This window comes from Sphaerodactylus townsendi, linkage group LG15, assembly GCF_021028975.2.
Source record: "Sphaerodactylus townsendi isolate TG3544 linkage group LG15, MPM_Stown_v2.3, whole genome shotgun sequence".
Lineage (NCBI taxonomy): Eukaryota > Metazoa > Chordata > Lepidosauria > Squamata > Sphaerodactylidae > Sphaerodactylus > Sphaerodactylus townsendi.
In genome coordinates this window covers 23,931,554-23,943,523 of record NC_059439.1, presented here as the reverse complement: position 1 = coordinate 23,943,523, position 11,970 = coordinate 23,931,554, and the positions used below count along the sequence as shown (strand labels likewise).

The window sequence follows — 11,970 nt, the reverse complement described above, 5'->3', positions numbered from 1 at the left end:
CTTATCTTAATTCCCTGTTCCCCACGTGAAATATACAAGGTACAAAAGAAGGAGGTCTGATGGTTGCCACAGAATAAAGATAGTTCCAGCCTTTAACAGCCTAAGGCTAACGTGCTTGCTGGGAACTTGGCCCACTCAGATTCCAAAAATAAATCTAACCACCCTGATAACAGTAACAGAATACTATCTAACATCTTTTTCTCAGGACCAAAACAGATGTGATATCCAATGAAACAAACAAATCTTCTTGTAAATCCTCATAGTGGAGGATCCTGATTTAAAATTCCAAAGGGGAAGGGGGACAGTGAAATGCTAAGTCTCTTTCCTTCCCATGAGTCAATCCAAAGTACCTTCTGATTGGCCAAAGGAGATCTTGTCCAAAGGAGATCTCCTTGCAGAAAAACTGCTGTATTTTGACCCATGTACCAGAAATAGTATATGCAACAATCTGCATAAAGAAACATACAAATTGTGGGTACCTCCAATAGAATGGATGGCCTGATGGTAGCTCATTCCTACTTCTGTTTCTTTTTGAAGGGGCCCTTGTTCTTCTTGACACTCGCAAAAGCAGCTCTATCATATCAGAGGTGACAAATAATCTACATAAATCACAAGGTGCGGTGGGGTTCTCCACTGCATCTGTGTCAGCTCTTTTGCCACTTTGGTGATAACGTAAGTCTCTCACCCTTACAAAGTGCATGCTTACATAAAACCCTGGTAGCATACATCAGGGACAGTAGATGGTGTTATCATCATCTTATTATAGAAAGACATGAAAGGGCCTTCTTTTGAGTAAGACAACAAGCCCACACAACCCGCTTTCTCTTCAATGGGTTGGATACAGCCAGCTTCTTTTTCTTGGATCAAAATGTTACTCAATTTCTTGCATTAAACTGCCAATCCCACATGGCTTTTGTCCCTGCAGGTCCAGGAACCTCAGTAGGGTCTGCTAAGGTGGTCAAAGGGACCTTCTTCACCAGCAGAAAAGGTAGATGGTCCCAACACCCTGAACAGTATCTCAGGAAGTAGTCTTCCCCACATATTTGAGATCTTTCAGTGGAAATTGTGGACACATTCTTCATCCACAGTGTGCTGTTCCATTCTACTATGGTCTCATTCCAAATGCAGCACTTCAGAAAAACATGCAACACTGCCATCCCATATGGGCTGAAGATGAATATATTCCTAACATAACATGGAAGCTGTCACAGGAGATTCGGTTACCATCTTGCCCTGGAAAATGTATAAATGCCCTTCAATCAGCCCTGCTTCTTAATTAGAGACATAAGATCAAACACAGGGCCTCCTACACATAGCCCATGAGTTGCAGGTCCTTGGTCTTTTCCTAGGACTTTTCCTAGGTTGTTTAAACTGAATTCACGATCCTGAACTTCATCCTCATTCTTGCTCAGGGTGAACAGTTTGGAACCCATTCATCTGTATGAGTTGTCAAACCAGTTTAATTAATGAATGCACACAACATTTTTTTCTTTACTGTAAGCCAATGAGTGGGTCCTATTTTGTTACCAAGTTAAGACCCGTATTTGGCCTTCTGAAATTTATCTCGCAGCCGGGATCTAGCCTGTTAAAAAGGTATCAGTCAACTTAACCGTAGGCAGTTGCTTGCCTACAGACTCCACCCCCCAGAATCATTGATTATATTGTTCCTTGTATGTTTTGTGCTTGGAACATTCAGTTAAGGCAAGAAGAGAGACAGTGTACACTGTGCAGCATCCCACTTGAAACATTCCTGGGACGGCAAAACTTCTCTTTGTGCCCAGGCTTACGTAGAGCTATCGCTGAGGTAATCTAGCATATGATAAAGATCCAAACATATCAATCAATCTTTATTACTGTCATAGAAATATTGCGGAAGTTTTGCTGTAGAAATGAACTGCAAGGCAACCCTGGAGCCAGTGTGGTGTAGTTGTTAAGAGCAGGTAGACTCCAATCTGGAGAACTGGGTTTGATTCCCCTCTCCTTCACAAGACCAGTGGACTCAAATCTGTTGAACTGGGTTTGTTTCCCCGCTCCTACGTCCCTGCTGGGTGACCTTGGGCTACTTGCAGTTCTTTGGAATTCTCTCATCCCCATCTACCTCACAGGAGCAGCAGTGGCGTAGGAGGTTAAGAGCTCGTGTGTCTAATCTGGAGGAACCGGGTTTGATTCCCAGCTCTGCCGCCTGAGCTGTGGAGGCTTATCTGGCGAATTCAGATTAGCCTGTAGACTCCCACACACGCCAGCTGGATGACCTTGGGCTATTCACAGCTTCTTGGAGCTCTCTCAGCCCCACCTACCTCACAGGGTGTTTGTTGTGAGGGGGCAAGGGCAAGGAGATTGTAAGCCCCTTTGAGTCTCCTGCAGGATTGAAAGGGGGATATAAATCCTAACTCTTCTTCTTCTTGTTGTGGGGAGAGGAAGGGGAAAGTGTTTGTAAATTGCTTTGAATCTCCTTACAGGAGAGAACGGTGTGATATAATCCAAACTCTTCTTCTCTTCTTCCCTTGTCTAGTGCAGCTTCCTTTTGTTAACTTGCCAATTCCCCTTACCAATGTGAGTGCACATTGATAAAACACTTCAAAAAAGCAATTGTGCTGACACCTAATCCATTCTTGCAGTCAGATTATTTTTATTCATTTAGTTATTTAAAATGTCGATACTTTATTTTAAACTTCTCAAGGAAGTTTACAGTGGATTAAATACATTCAAACAACATAAAAAACATAATAAAACAAATATCTATTAGGGTGACATCCCTATTCAGTTTCCAGAGTGACATCTAACCCTCCATGGAGAGTGCGGGTGGAGGACGCATTGTGTCTGCATTTATCGTCCTTCTCCAACCTCACTTTCCAGAAAGGAAAAGAAAATATATTGGAGCTGGTAAAGGGGAAATTTTGGCCAACCCATATCTCAGCATGGTGCCTGAGAAAGAAGGCCAACACATGTTGAACACTTTGTTATTTTGCTTATGTTACGGTAACTGCAAATCTTATGTAATACCCTAGATGAAAACTATCAGCAGGCACTTAGAAGGGTGAGGACAAGGGCAGATGCAATGTTGTGTATGCCATAATGTCATTTTCAGGGAAAACTTGGAATAAGATAGCGTACCTCTAGAAATCACTGGGAACTCTTTGGTGATACCGTAAAGTCTCTAACAATCCTTAGAGCTATTCTATGTCAGTTCTAGGTTTTCCCCAAAAGTTTCTCTTTCCCACTCCTATGGCTGCCCACCACAAACACTTGCCTGTTCTCTTCATGTCACTCTGTGGAAAGCAGTGGGGGGAAAGTGAGGCTCCTGCCTTCACCCTTCCCATAACCACCTGCAGCATTGCAGCCTTTCTGGCTAAGTGGTGACAGCCGCTTCCTCTCCATCTGCTGCGTGGAACATTGTGCGTGGATGCCACTTCGCTGATGGATAACACTCCTTGGTTTATCATATTCTTATGCGAACCTGGGGGGATTCCCCAGAATAAAATCTTTTTTCTCTCTCTGCATGGCCCCAGTCCAGGGGTTTACATATCTGTACAGAGGACCATGTTATTAGATATATTGATCACCTTGCACAGCAGAATCCTAGAGGAACTACATTGCCACCAGAGGGAGAGAGAGCTTGCTGTTTGAACCAAACAAGATAGCAAAAGACAAACACTTTATTTGTGGAATAAAAAATGGCCATTGCCATGAATTTATTGGCTTGACAGAATAGCGAGCGTAAGGCGCAGCATGGGGTCTGATCCTTGTGTTGGGCAGCCCAAAAGGCTGTCTCCCAACCCGGGATTCCTCAAACCCGCCGGTTTGAGGAAATGAAACACAAACCGATACCTGGCAGCAATGAGGGGGAAATATCAGATGGGTGGTGGACCGCTGCCTGAAAATTTCCCCCAATTACTGTGGGGCGCAAGCCAGCTCAGCCCATGCCTGGGCGTTATGAGTCCTGGCTTGCTTCACCCCAAACCTCGTAAGGAGGTTCCCAAAATGGTTAGCAGGCAGCTAACCTGGCCAAGGATCAGTCCCCCATGCGCAAACCGCAACAACACTATTTAACAACTAGAAAAAAACTCAACAAAGAAATACAGGGAGGTTGGGTGGGTTGATCAGATGGCAGCCAGGCAAAGAGGGCCTACACGTGGCCCGCCCTGGCTTTAAAGGTGGTGGGCAGCAACGGGGTCTGGTGTCATAACCACGCGTCCCGGCCAGCCCTCCACAGCCAATGGGCTGTGCTGTCCGGCGCCTGTGCAGAGCAGTGCAGCGATGCAGCAGCCTGCTGGAAAAGGGGAAGGAAGGCAACGTGGCGCCCTTCCCCTGGTGGCAATGGCGACCCAGGTAAATCTGGTCCGCTTCATTAACTTCAAGGAATAATCAAGATGAAATATCTGCCTAAGAGTTATTGTTGATAACCAGATCTTGATCAAGATATAGAAATGGAAAGTTGCCTACAGGGATGTTGCTTTAAAAAAAATGCCACCCACAGGTTACGTTTCTTCCCTGGCTTTGTCGGCACCCCCAGTGTCTTGCCAACCTTGCTCAGACGGAGAGGAGTAAACTGGATTAATCCATCTTACTTTCCTCTGAGTGGTGCTGAGGCAAGACCGGTAAGACACTGGGGGTGGAGACAAGACCAGGGAGGTCATGTTCCTTCCTTGACTTTGTCTTCCCTCCCACTGTCTTGCTGAACTTGCCTTGGCACACTCAACTTGAATGAAAATATTATTTTTAAGGACACAGAAAGATTTTTTTGCAGGGCAGTGGGAGAGGGCAGCAGCTAGCCCCCCCCCCCCCCAGGCAATTGGGACCCGGTAAAGAGCCTCCTCATCCCTCTCACCACGCCCCTGGTTACCTACATAGTGGAGGTGAAAAGCACAATAACAAATTGAATCAAACAAAAACAAGAGTCTAAAACACAAATAACTAAATGCAGAGACATCCAAATGCAGAAGCTCAAACTAACTGCTCACACTGGACAGAAAAAATGTTCAGTTTTTTCAAACTGTTTGGACTTTTACATGTGGATTGATTATTGGGGCAGTATTTGTTAGTGAAAGTTCAGCATGGAAGATTTAAAAGAGGTAATCATAGCAAAGGATTTCAGTATACTTATCACTGATCAGAAGGATTTCCCAGTGGTGACCACAGAATGGCTGTTTTTATGACAATGTAATGAAGGGGGAACAAATGTTCAAGAAAAGGAGCAAAGATTATCTAGATTGATCCTAAATTTTCCTGAAATGCACTTTCAGGCACAGTGGAAGTATTAACCACCAGATTGGCTGAAAAGGGAGGGAGGGAGGGAGGGAGGGAGGGAGGGAACGAACGAACGAACGAACGAACCACCAGGCCAAACACAGTATAAGAGAGATATTTTCAAAATAATAACAAAGACGGGGTGATTTGAATCTACCTGCAGCACAAATCCTTACAATACAAAAAAAATAACCTTTTTATTTTAACACTTCTGGAGATGTGTTTTTTAGATGATGATCTGGTTACAGCATCTATGAAAACATGTAAAATTATTTTAAAATTTAATTTCTGTCATGTATTCCAACATTCCTGTTATATTCATTTGCACATATTTGAGCCCCCTTTTACCCCTTCTGATTGTGCATGTTTTTCCCCCTCCATCATTTAGAAATTGTATCTTTTGATTAACTTCTTCATGGAACTCTTAATTTCTTTATTCCTCATTGTGTAAATCACTGGGTTTAATAAAGGGAAGACCACAGTGTGGAAGACAGCAACCACCTTATCCAAGGGTAAAGGCTCTGAAGGGCGTGTATAGAGGTAGATGGCCGGGGTGAACATCACAAAAACGACAATGATGTGCGTGACACAGGTGTAGGAGGCTTTACTCTTCCCATGTGTTACACTAAGTCTTAACCTGATCAAAAGGATAGCGTATGAAATGAGCAAAAGTATAAAGCCTGTTAATATTATGAGCCCATTATTGATGAAAGTCAGGACTTCCACTCTGTGTGTATCAGTACAGGCCAACCTGATGACTTGATAAACATCGCAGAAGAAGTTGTCCAAGATATTGGGTCCACAAAAGGGGAGCTGGTGGGTCAAACTAACCAGGATTATAGCATGAACAAATCCTCCAGCCCATGATGCCCCCACCAAGATGCAGCACATACCTCTGTTTACAAGGGACATGTACTGCAGGGGTCGACATATGGCCACATACCTGTCATAAGCCATAGCTATCAGTAGGAACATCTCAGCTGCTCCCAAGAAATGCAAGAAAAAGAGCTGGCACATGCATCCCCCATAAGAGATGGTTTTGTGTTGGCTGAGGAAGTCGGCCAGCATCTTTGGTGGTGTGACGGAACTGTAACAGATGTCAAGGAAGGCCAGACTGGCAAGGAAAAAGTACATTGGGGAACACAGCTGGCGATCCCTCCAAATAGTTAGAATAATAAGGATGTTTCCAGGCAAGATCAGAGAGTAGAAGAGTACAAAAATAAGGAATAGAATAAGCTGGACTTTTTTAACTTGGGAGAGTCCTAGAAGAAGGAATTCAGACACCTCAGAACTGTTCTTCTGCTCCATGTCTCCAGTGTATACACTGCCAGAATTGAACAATGAAGAACAAGGCAATCCTTAACATAAGTCTGCATATATTTAAAAAAAAAAAACAATCTTCAGACCTAAATAAAACCAGAACAGAAGAAGAGAAGAAGAAGAGTTTGGATTTATATCCCCCCTTTCTCTCCTGCAGGAGACTCAAAGGGGCTTAGAATCTCCTTGCCCTTCCCCCCTCACAACAAACACCCTGTGAGGTAGGTGGGGCTGAGAGAGCTCCGAGAAGCTGTGACTAGCCCAAGGTCACCCAGCTGGCATGTGTGGGAGTGTACAGGCTAATCTGAATTCCCCAGATAAGCCTCCACAGCTCAGGCAGCAGAGCTGGGAATCAAACCCGGTTCCTCCAGATTAGATACACGAGCTCTTAACCTCCTACACCACTGCTGCTCCCAGTTTAATATGAAACAGACAAACCCATTAACTTCAACTGGTTTGTGAATGTCAAGTGTTATCAAGTCACGGCTAACTTATGACAATAGAATTTTCAGAACAAGCGGTCCAGCAGAGGTAGGTTGTTGTTGCCTTCCTCTGTAGAGACTTTCCTGATGGTCTCCCATCCAAGTACCAACCCCACTTAGCTTTCAAGATCTTGTGAGATCAGGCTAGTACCATACTATCTAATTTCCTTCAACTGATTTGGAAGAGCTTAAAAGGAAGAATTCTGCTTAAAACTTGCAGGGTATGTTTCTAAATAGTTCCTTAGTTTTTTACAGAGAAAAAAAATGGACAGTTAGTCTTTAATGGTTGGTGCTATTTCATAGCTTCTTACAGATCTGGAGCTGTTTCATTGCTTCTTACAGCTACTGTTAGCACCTAAATGCAGATTTAAAGAAAAGAGCTATATTATTTCAATCAGTCCAACCGCTTCTTATAATAAATAATATCAACATTTGACACTATTAATTAATAGAACTGGCTCAAGAGAACTATCAGTGCTATCGAAAACCAGAAGGTCAAAGAAGGAAACGCCCATTCAGACTTACAGTGCAATCCTAAGGTCCTTTTCCTTTGAATAACCCCATTGAATAAGCCTCAGTAGATCTGCTTAAGATTGTTCTCCAAACCAAACTCACACACACACACACACACACACACACATATTTTTTACAGGCCGTTTCCGCACGGACGGTCCTAGAAAGAGCCGGGCAGCCAGCACCGCGAAGCGCCGGCGCCCGGCCAACCTGGCATGTCCCCGGGCCTCCGGCGATGGGCAGGGGGGCGTGTCCCCAGGCCTCAGCGATGCGCCGGAGGTCCGGGGACAAGGTAAGTACCAGGAGCAAGGAGGGGGGGAGGCATCTCGAAGCCACTGCCGTTCGCGGCGCGAGGGCGGTGAGGCTGTGATGCAGCTGCGCCCCCTGTGCGAATGACGGCCTGGAGACGCCGTTTTTGCCGTCTCCAGGCCGCCATTAAATGCCCATGCGGAAACGGCCACAGTTTATAAAATCCATGATACGCTTTTCATGCAAGAGACTTGGCTAACATCAGATATGATTTTAAATGGATTCATCTCCTATCAATGGTATTCTCTCAAGTATTGGGGTTGTTTTAGTGTAGACCCTAGTACTAGATAGCCTGAATCCAGCATCTCCTATCGTTTCACCAGGCTGCAGTGGCCAATTGGCCATGCTGACAGAGGCTGATGGGAATTGTAGTTCCTGAACATCTGGAGAGCCGCAGGTTCCCTACCCCTGTTCTAGTGAGAGGTCTTGTTTGTTTTATATCTCCTTCAGAGAAGTGTACTATAGTGCTGTTACCAGCCTTATGGTGTTTGACAACAGTTTGCCTTTGGCAATTTCAACTGTTCGTATTTATAGCCCCCTTCATTTTTTGCTGTTTTACGGTGGTTGTTAGTTAGATTTTGAAACCTATGTTTTTGAACCTGAGGTTAAACATTCCAGAGCATAAAACAGGGTACAAGCAGGTGATTTTAAGGCGCATGTTTCAGAAGCTAAACAGGGTCAGCTCTGGTTGGTATTCAGATGGAAGGCTTTCCAGGATCTCTATGCAAAGGCAGGCAAGTGCAGGCCATCTCTGAACATCTGTTTCTTTGAAAACCTGTTGATGAAGAAGAAGAGGAGTTTGGATTTATATCCCACCTTTCTCTCCATAAGGAGACTCAAGGTGGCTTACAAACTCCTTTCCCCACAACAGACCCCTTGTGAGGTAGGTGGGGCTGAGAGAGTTCTGAAGAACTGTGACTAGCCCAAGGTCACCCAGCTGGAATGCAGGAGTGTGGAAACACATCTGGTTCACCAGATCAGCCTCTGCCACTCAGGTGGGGGAGTGAGGAATCAAACCTGGTTCTCCAGATTAGAACCCACTTGCTCTTAACCACTGCACCACGCTGGTTCTCAGCTGTGGTGGGACAGAAAAAAACTGCTTTTGGCAACATTGGGGTGATTTTATGGATGATTTTTTTGATGGCAATAAAAATACAATAAACCTGGAATTGACTTTCAGCATGAATTGGTGAGTTTTATCTATCAATATTAAATGAGTATGTATGGCAGTGTGGGTGCAGCCACACTAAGCATTTTAAGGAAAAAAGAATGGGGAACTTATTACATGGCACTGTTAGTTACAGACCCAGAATGACATCGTGGCTCTTTTCGTACACACGTCCAGATTTGGGCTATTTTGGTATCTTAAAACTTTGTAAACATGAATATGGATTGAAAAAAACATTCCTCCATACCTAGTTATATTGATTCTTTTTAACTGCAGAGCAGATATAGGATAAAAAGAAAAGAAATGACAGAAATAAAGGTAACTCCGAAGGCAATACTTTACAATAATTCCAAATGCCAGTTGGTAGTGTGTAATAACCTTGCAATCCAGCTAGTCCAGTAGCACCTTAAAGACCAACAAGAGTTTCCTCAGCAAATCCATCAGATAGTAATGGCCCTTGGGTAACACTAAGCTAGCTAAGATGCAGTCACCATGTAGCCTGTGATTGTTGCTTTCCATCTTTGCTTCACATCATTTTGGACAGTGAGCAACAACAGAGTCAGTTTCAGAAATAAGTTACACAAATCTCCTTTCTCTGAAAGCTTTCTGTTTCGCTTACTGTAATAGAGGGAGAACTAGTGCCTCTATGTCTGTATGCTAAGTAACTGATCATCACATAATATACTCTATGGATCTGCCCAGGGCTTTATCTGTTTTAAGGTTTTGGCTCACAACCAGGGCAGGTATTAACAATCTTTCCAGATATTCAGTCTGGAATATTACTGCCACCAGTAGGTGTATTCTGATCAGGTATTCCAGAAGCCTAGATTCACAGTGTTAACTAGGTTCTTGCACGCATACTCTCCTCTTCGGAAATGCCTGGCTATCAGCCAGTTTTATTACACCTGGATTAATGCCTTAGCATATCAAGCACACACCATAGGTGAAATTAACTCCCTAAAGGCACAAACTATTTCTATTCACAGTACTTAGTGCAGGCATGGCTATAGGCTCACAGATACAGATTCCATCATGGCCCCCTATACTACCTAAACCAAACTCGGATATCATATGAGACAAAGTCAGAAGAATTTTCTAGCTCAACCAGTAGCCAAAATGACCAGAGCCACTAAAATTTTGTCACCCCTAAGTTTCCTGAGGGTGCCCTGTGACAAAGTGGTAAGCTGCAATCAAAGTTCTGCTCACAACCTACTCTCACTCTGCACTACGAGGCTCCTGTGAGGAAATTGACCCAATCTCATTGCCCCAGTGCACCCGCAATATCAAGTTGTGTCTCACACAAGGTACAGCAATTGAAGATGGGATTTAAAGACAGGCAGCAATGAACTTCAGGTGAAATCAAAGATGAGAGCAATTTTGATGTGAACAGGCTTATGATAAAAATGACTGTGATCCAAACGTTAAGAACATAAGAACATAAGAACAAGCCAGCTGGATCAGACCAAAGTCCATCTAGTCCAGCTCTCTGCTACTCGCAGTGGCCCACCAGGTGCCTTTGGGAGTTCACATGTAGGATGTGAACGCAATGGCCTTCTGCGGCCAAGCTGTTCCGATCACCTTGGTCTGTTACAGACGGTAATCCAGATCAAAGAGGATCAAGATTGTAGCCATAACCCGACTTCTCCTCCATAAATCTGTCCAAGCCCTTTAAAGCCATCCAGGTTATGGCCATCACCACCTCCTGTGGCAGCATATCTCCAAACACCAATCACATCGCCAGGTGAAGAAGTGCTTCCTTATTAGTCCTAATTCTTCCCCCAGCATTTTCAATGTATGCCCCTGGTTCTAGTATTAGAGAAAGAGAGAGAAAATTCTCTGTCAACATTTTCTACCCCATGCATAATTTTATAGGACTTCAATCATCCCCTCAGCCTTCCCAAATTAAAGAGTCCCAAACGCTGCAGCCTCTCCTAGGGAAGGTGCTCCAGTCCCTCAATCATCCTCGTCTCTGTACTTTTTTTTTTCTATCTCCTCAATATCCTTTTTTGAGATGCGCCGGCACATCAGAACTGGACATTAGTACCTGCGCGGTCGCATCCACTGCTTTATATAAGGGCATGACAATCTTTGCAGTTTTATTCTCAATTCCTTTCCTAATGATCCCCAGCATAGAGTTTGCCTTTTCCACAGCTGCCATGCATTGAGTCGACACTCCCATGGAACTATCAACTAAGACGCCTAAATCCCTTTCCTGGTCTGTGACTGATAGCACTGACCCTGTGAACTGAACAGCAGTAACAGTTCTGTGAACTGAACTAAGTTCATGGTCGGAGCCACAGCACCACTGATGCCAAACCTGGGATGAAAACCTACCATACCCTCAACAAACTGACAAGGCTGGGGACAGCATGGGAGTGATGATGCAAAGACAGGTGCCATGGCTGCACATTGCAGGGTGCTGCACTGGGTGGGCACCAATGGATTTCCCTTCCCCTGGGTTAAATGCTGCAGGGAGGGCATTTCCACTGGTGCAGGCCCACACTGCCACCAGAGGATGATTCTGTTCCCTGCTCCCAGACTGTCCATGTCCCACAGTGGCTTTTGTCCACACAAATCCCATGATCGCCATCATAGCCTTTTCAGGTGGTGAGAAGGATACTCTAATTTTTGGCCAGGGAAAAAGTAGGTTGAATCCATTTTTTAAATTTTTTTTATTGTATCATTTGAATTTTATAGTTTATAGTAATTTCCTTCTTCATACATTTTCAAACAGTACTTTTTCCCCCTTTTCTCCCTCCCCCCATTACTTCTTCTTCATAGTTTTGTCACACAAACAGCAGTAAGTTCATTCTCTGTAGCCTCTTCTCCCATATTTCCCTCTTCTTCATTGACTCGAAATTTTCTCTATCCAGTCCACGTATATTATCCATATCTTCAAAATTTCTTAATTCTGTTTATCTCTTAAGCAATGTC

At 44.1% G+C, this 11,970-nt stretch overlaps 1 protein-coding gene across 1 annotated transcript; it reads right to left on the bottom strand.

The window, feature by feature from the left end:
• Window positions 1-644: 644 nt before the first annotated feature.
• LOC125444218 (olfactory receptor 734-like) lies at window positions 645-6,555 on the bottom strand. The gene is made up of 2 exons (XM_048516652.1): window positions 5,657-6,555; window positions 645-714 (listed from the first exon to the last, which is right to left on the bottom strand). Exons 1-2 carry the CDS (start codon window positions 6,553-6,555, stop codon window positions 645-647), a joined length of 969 nt encoding a protein of 322 aa, XP_048372609.1.
• Between the last annotated feature and the right edge of the window lie 5,415 nt (window positions 6,556-11,970).

Coding starts and splice junctions, on each gene's coding strand:
- LOC125444218 (XM_048516652.1), bottom strand. CDS start 6,555: ATGGAGCAGAAGAACAGTTCTGAGGTGTCTGAATTCCTTCTTCTAGGA. Junction 715..5,656: donor ATTAAGAGTTCCATGAAGAA/GTTAATCAAAAG, acceptor GTATGCTACCAG/GGTTTTATGTAAGCATGCAC.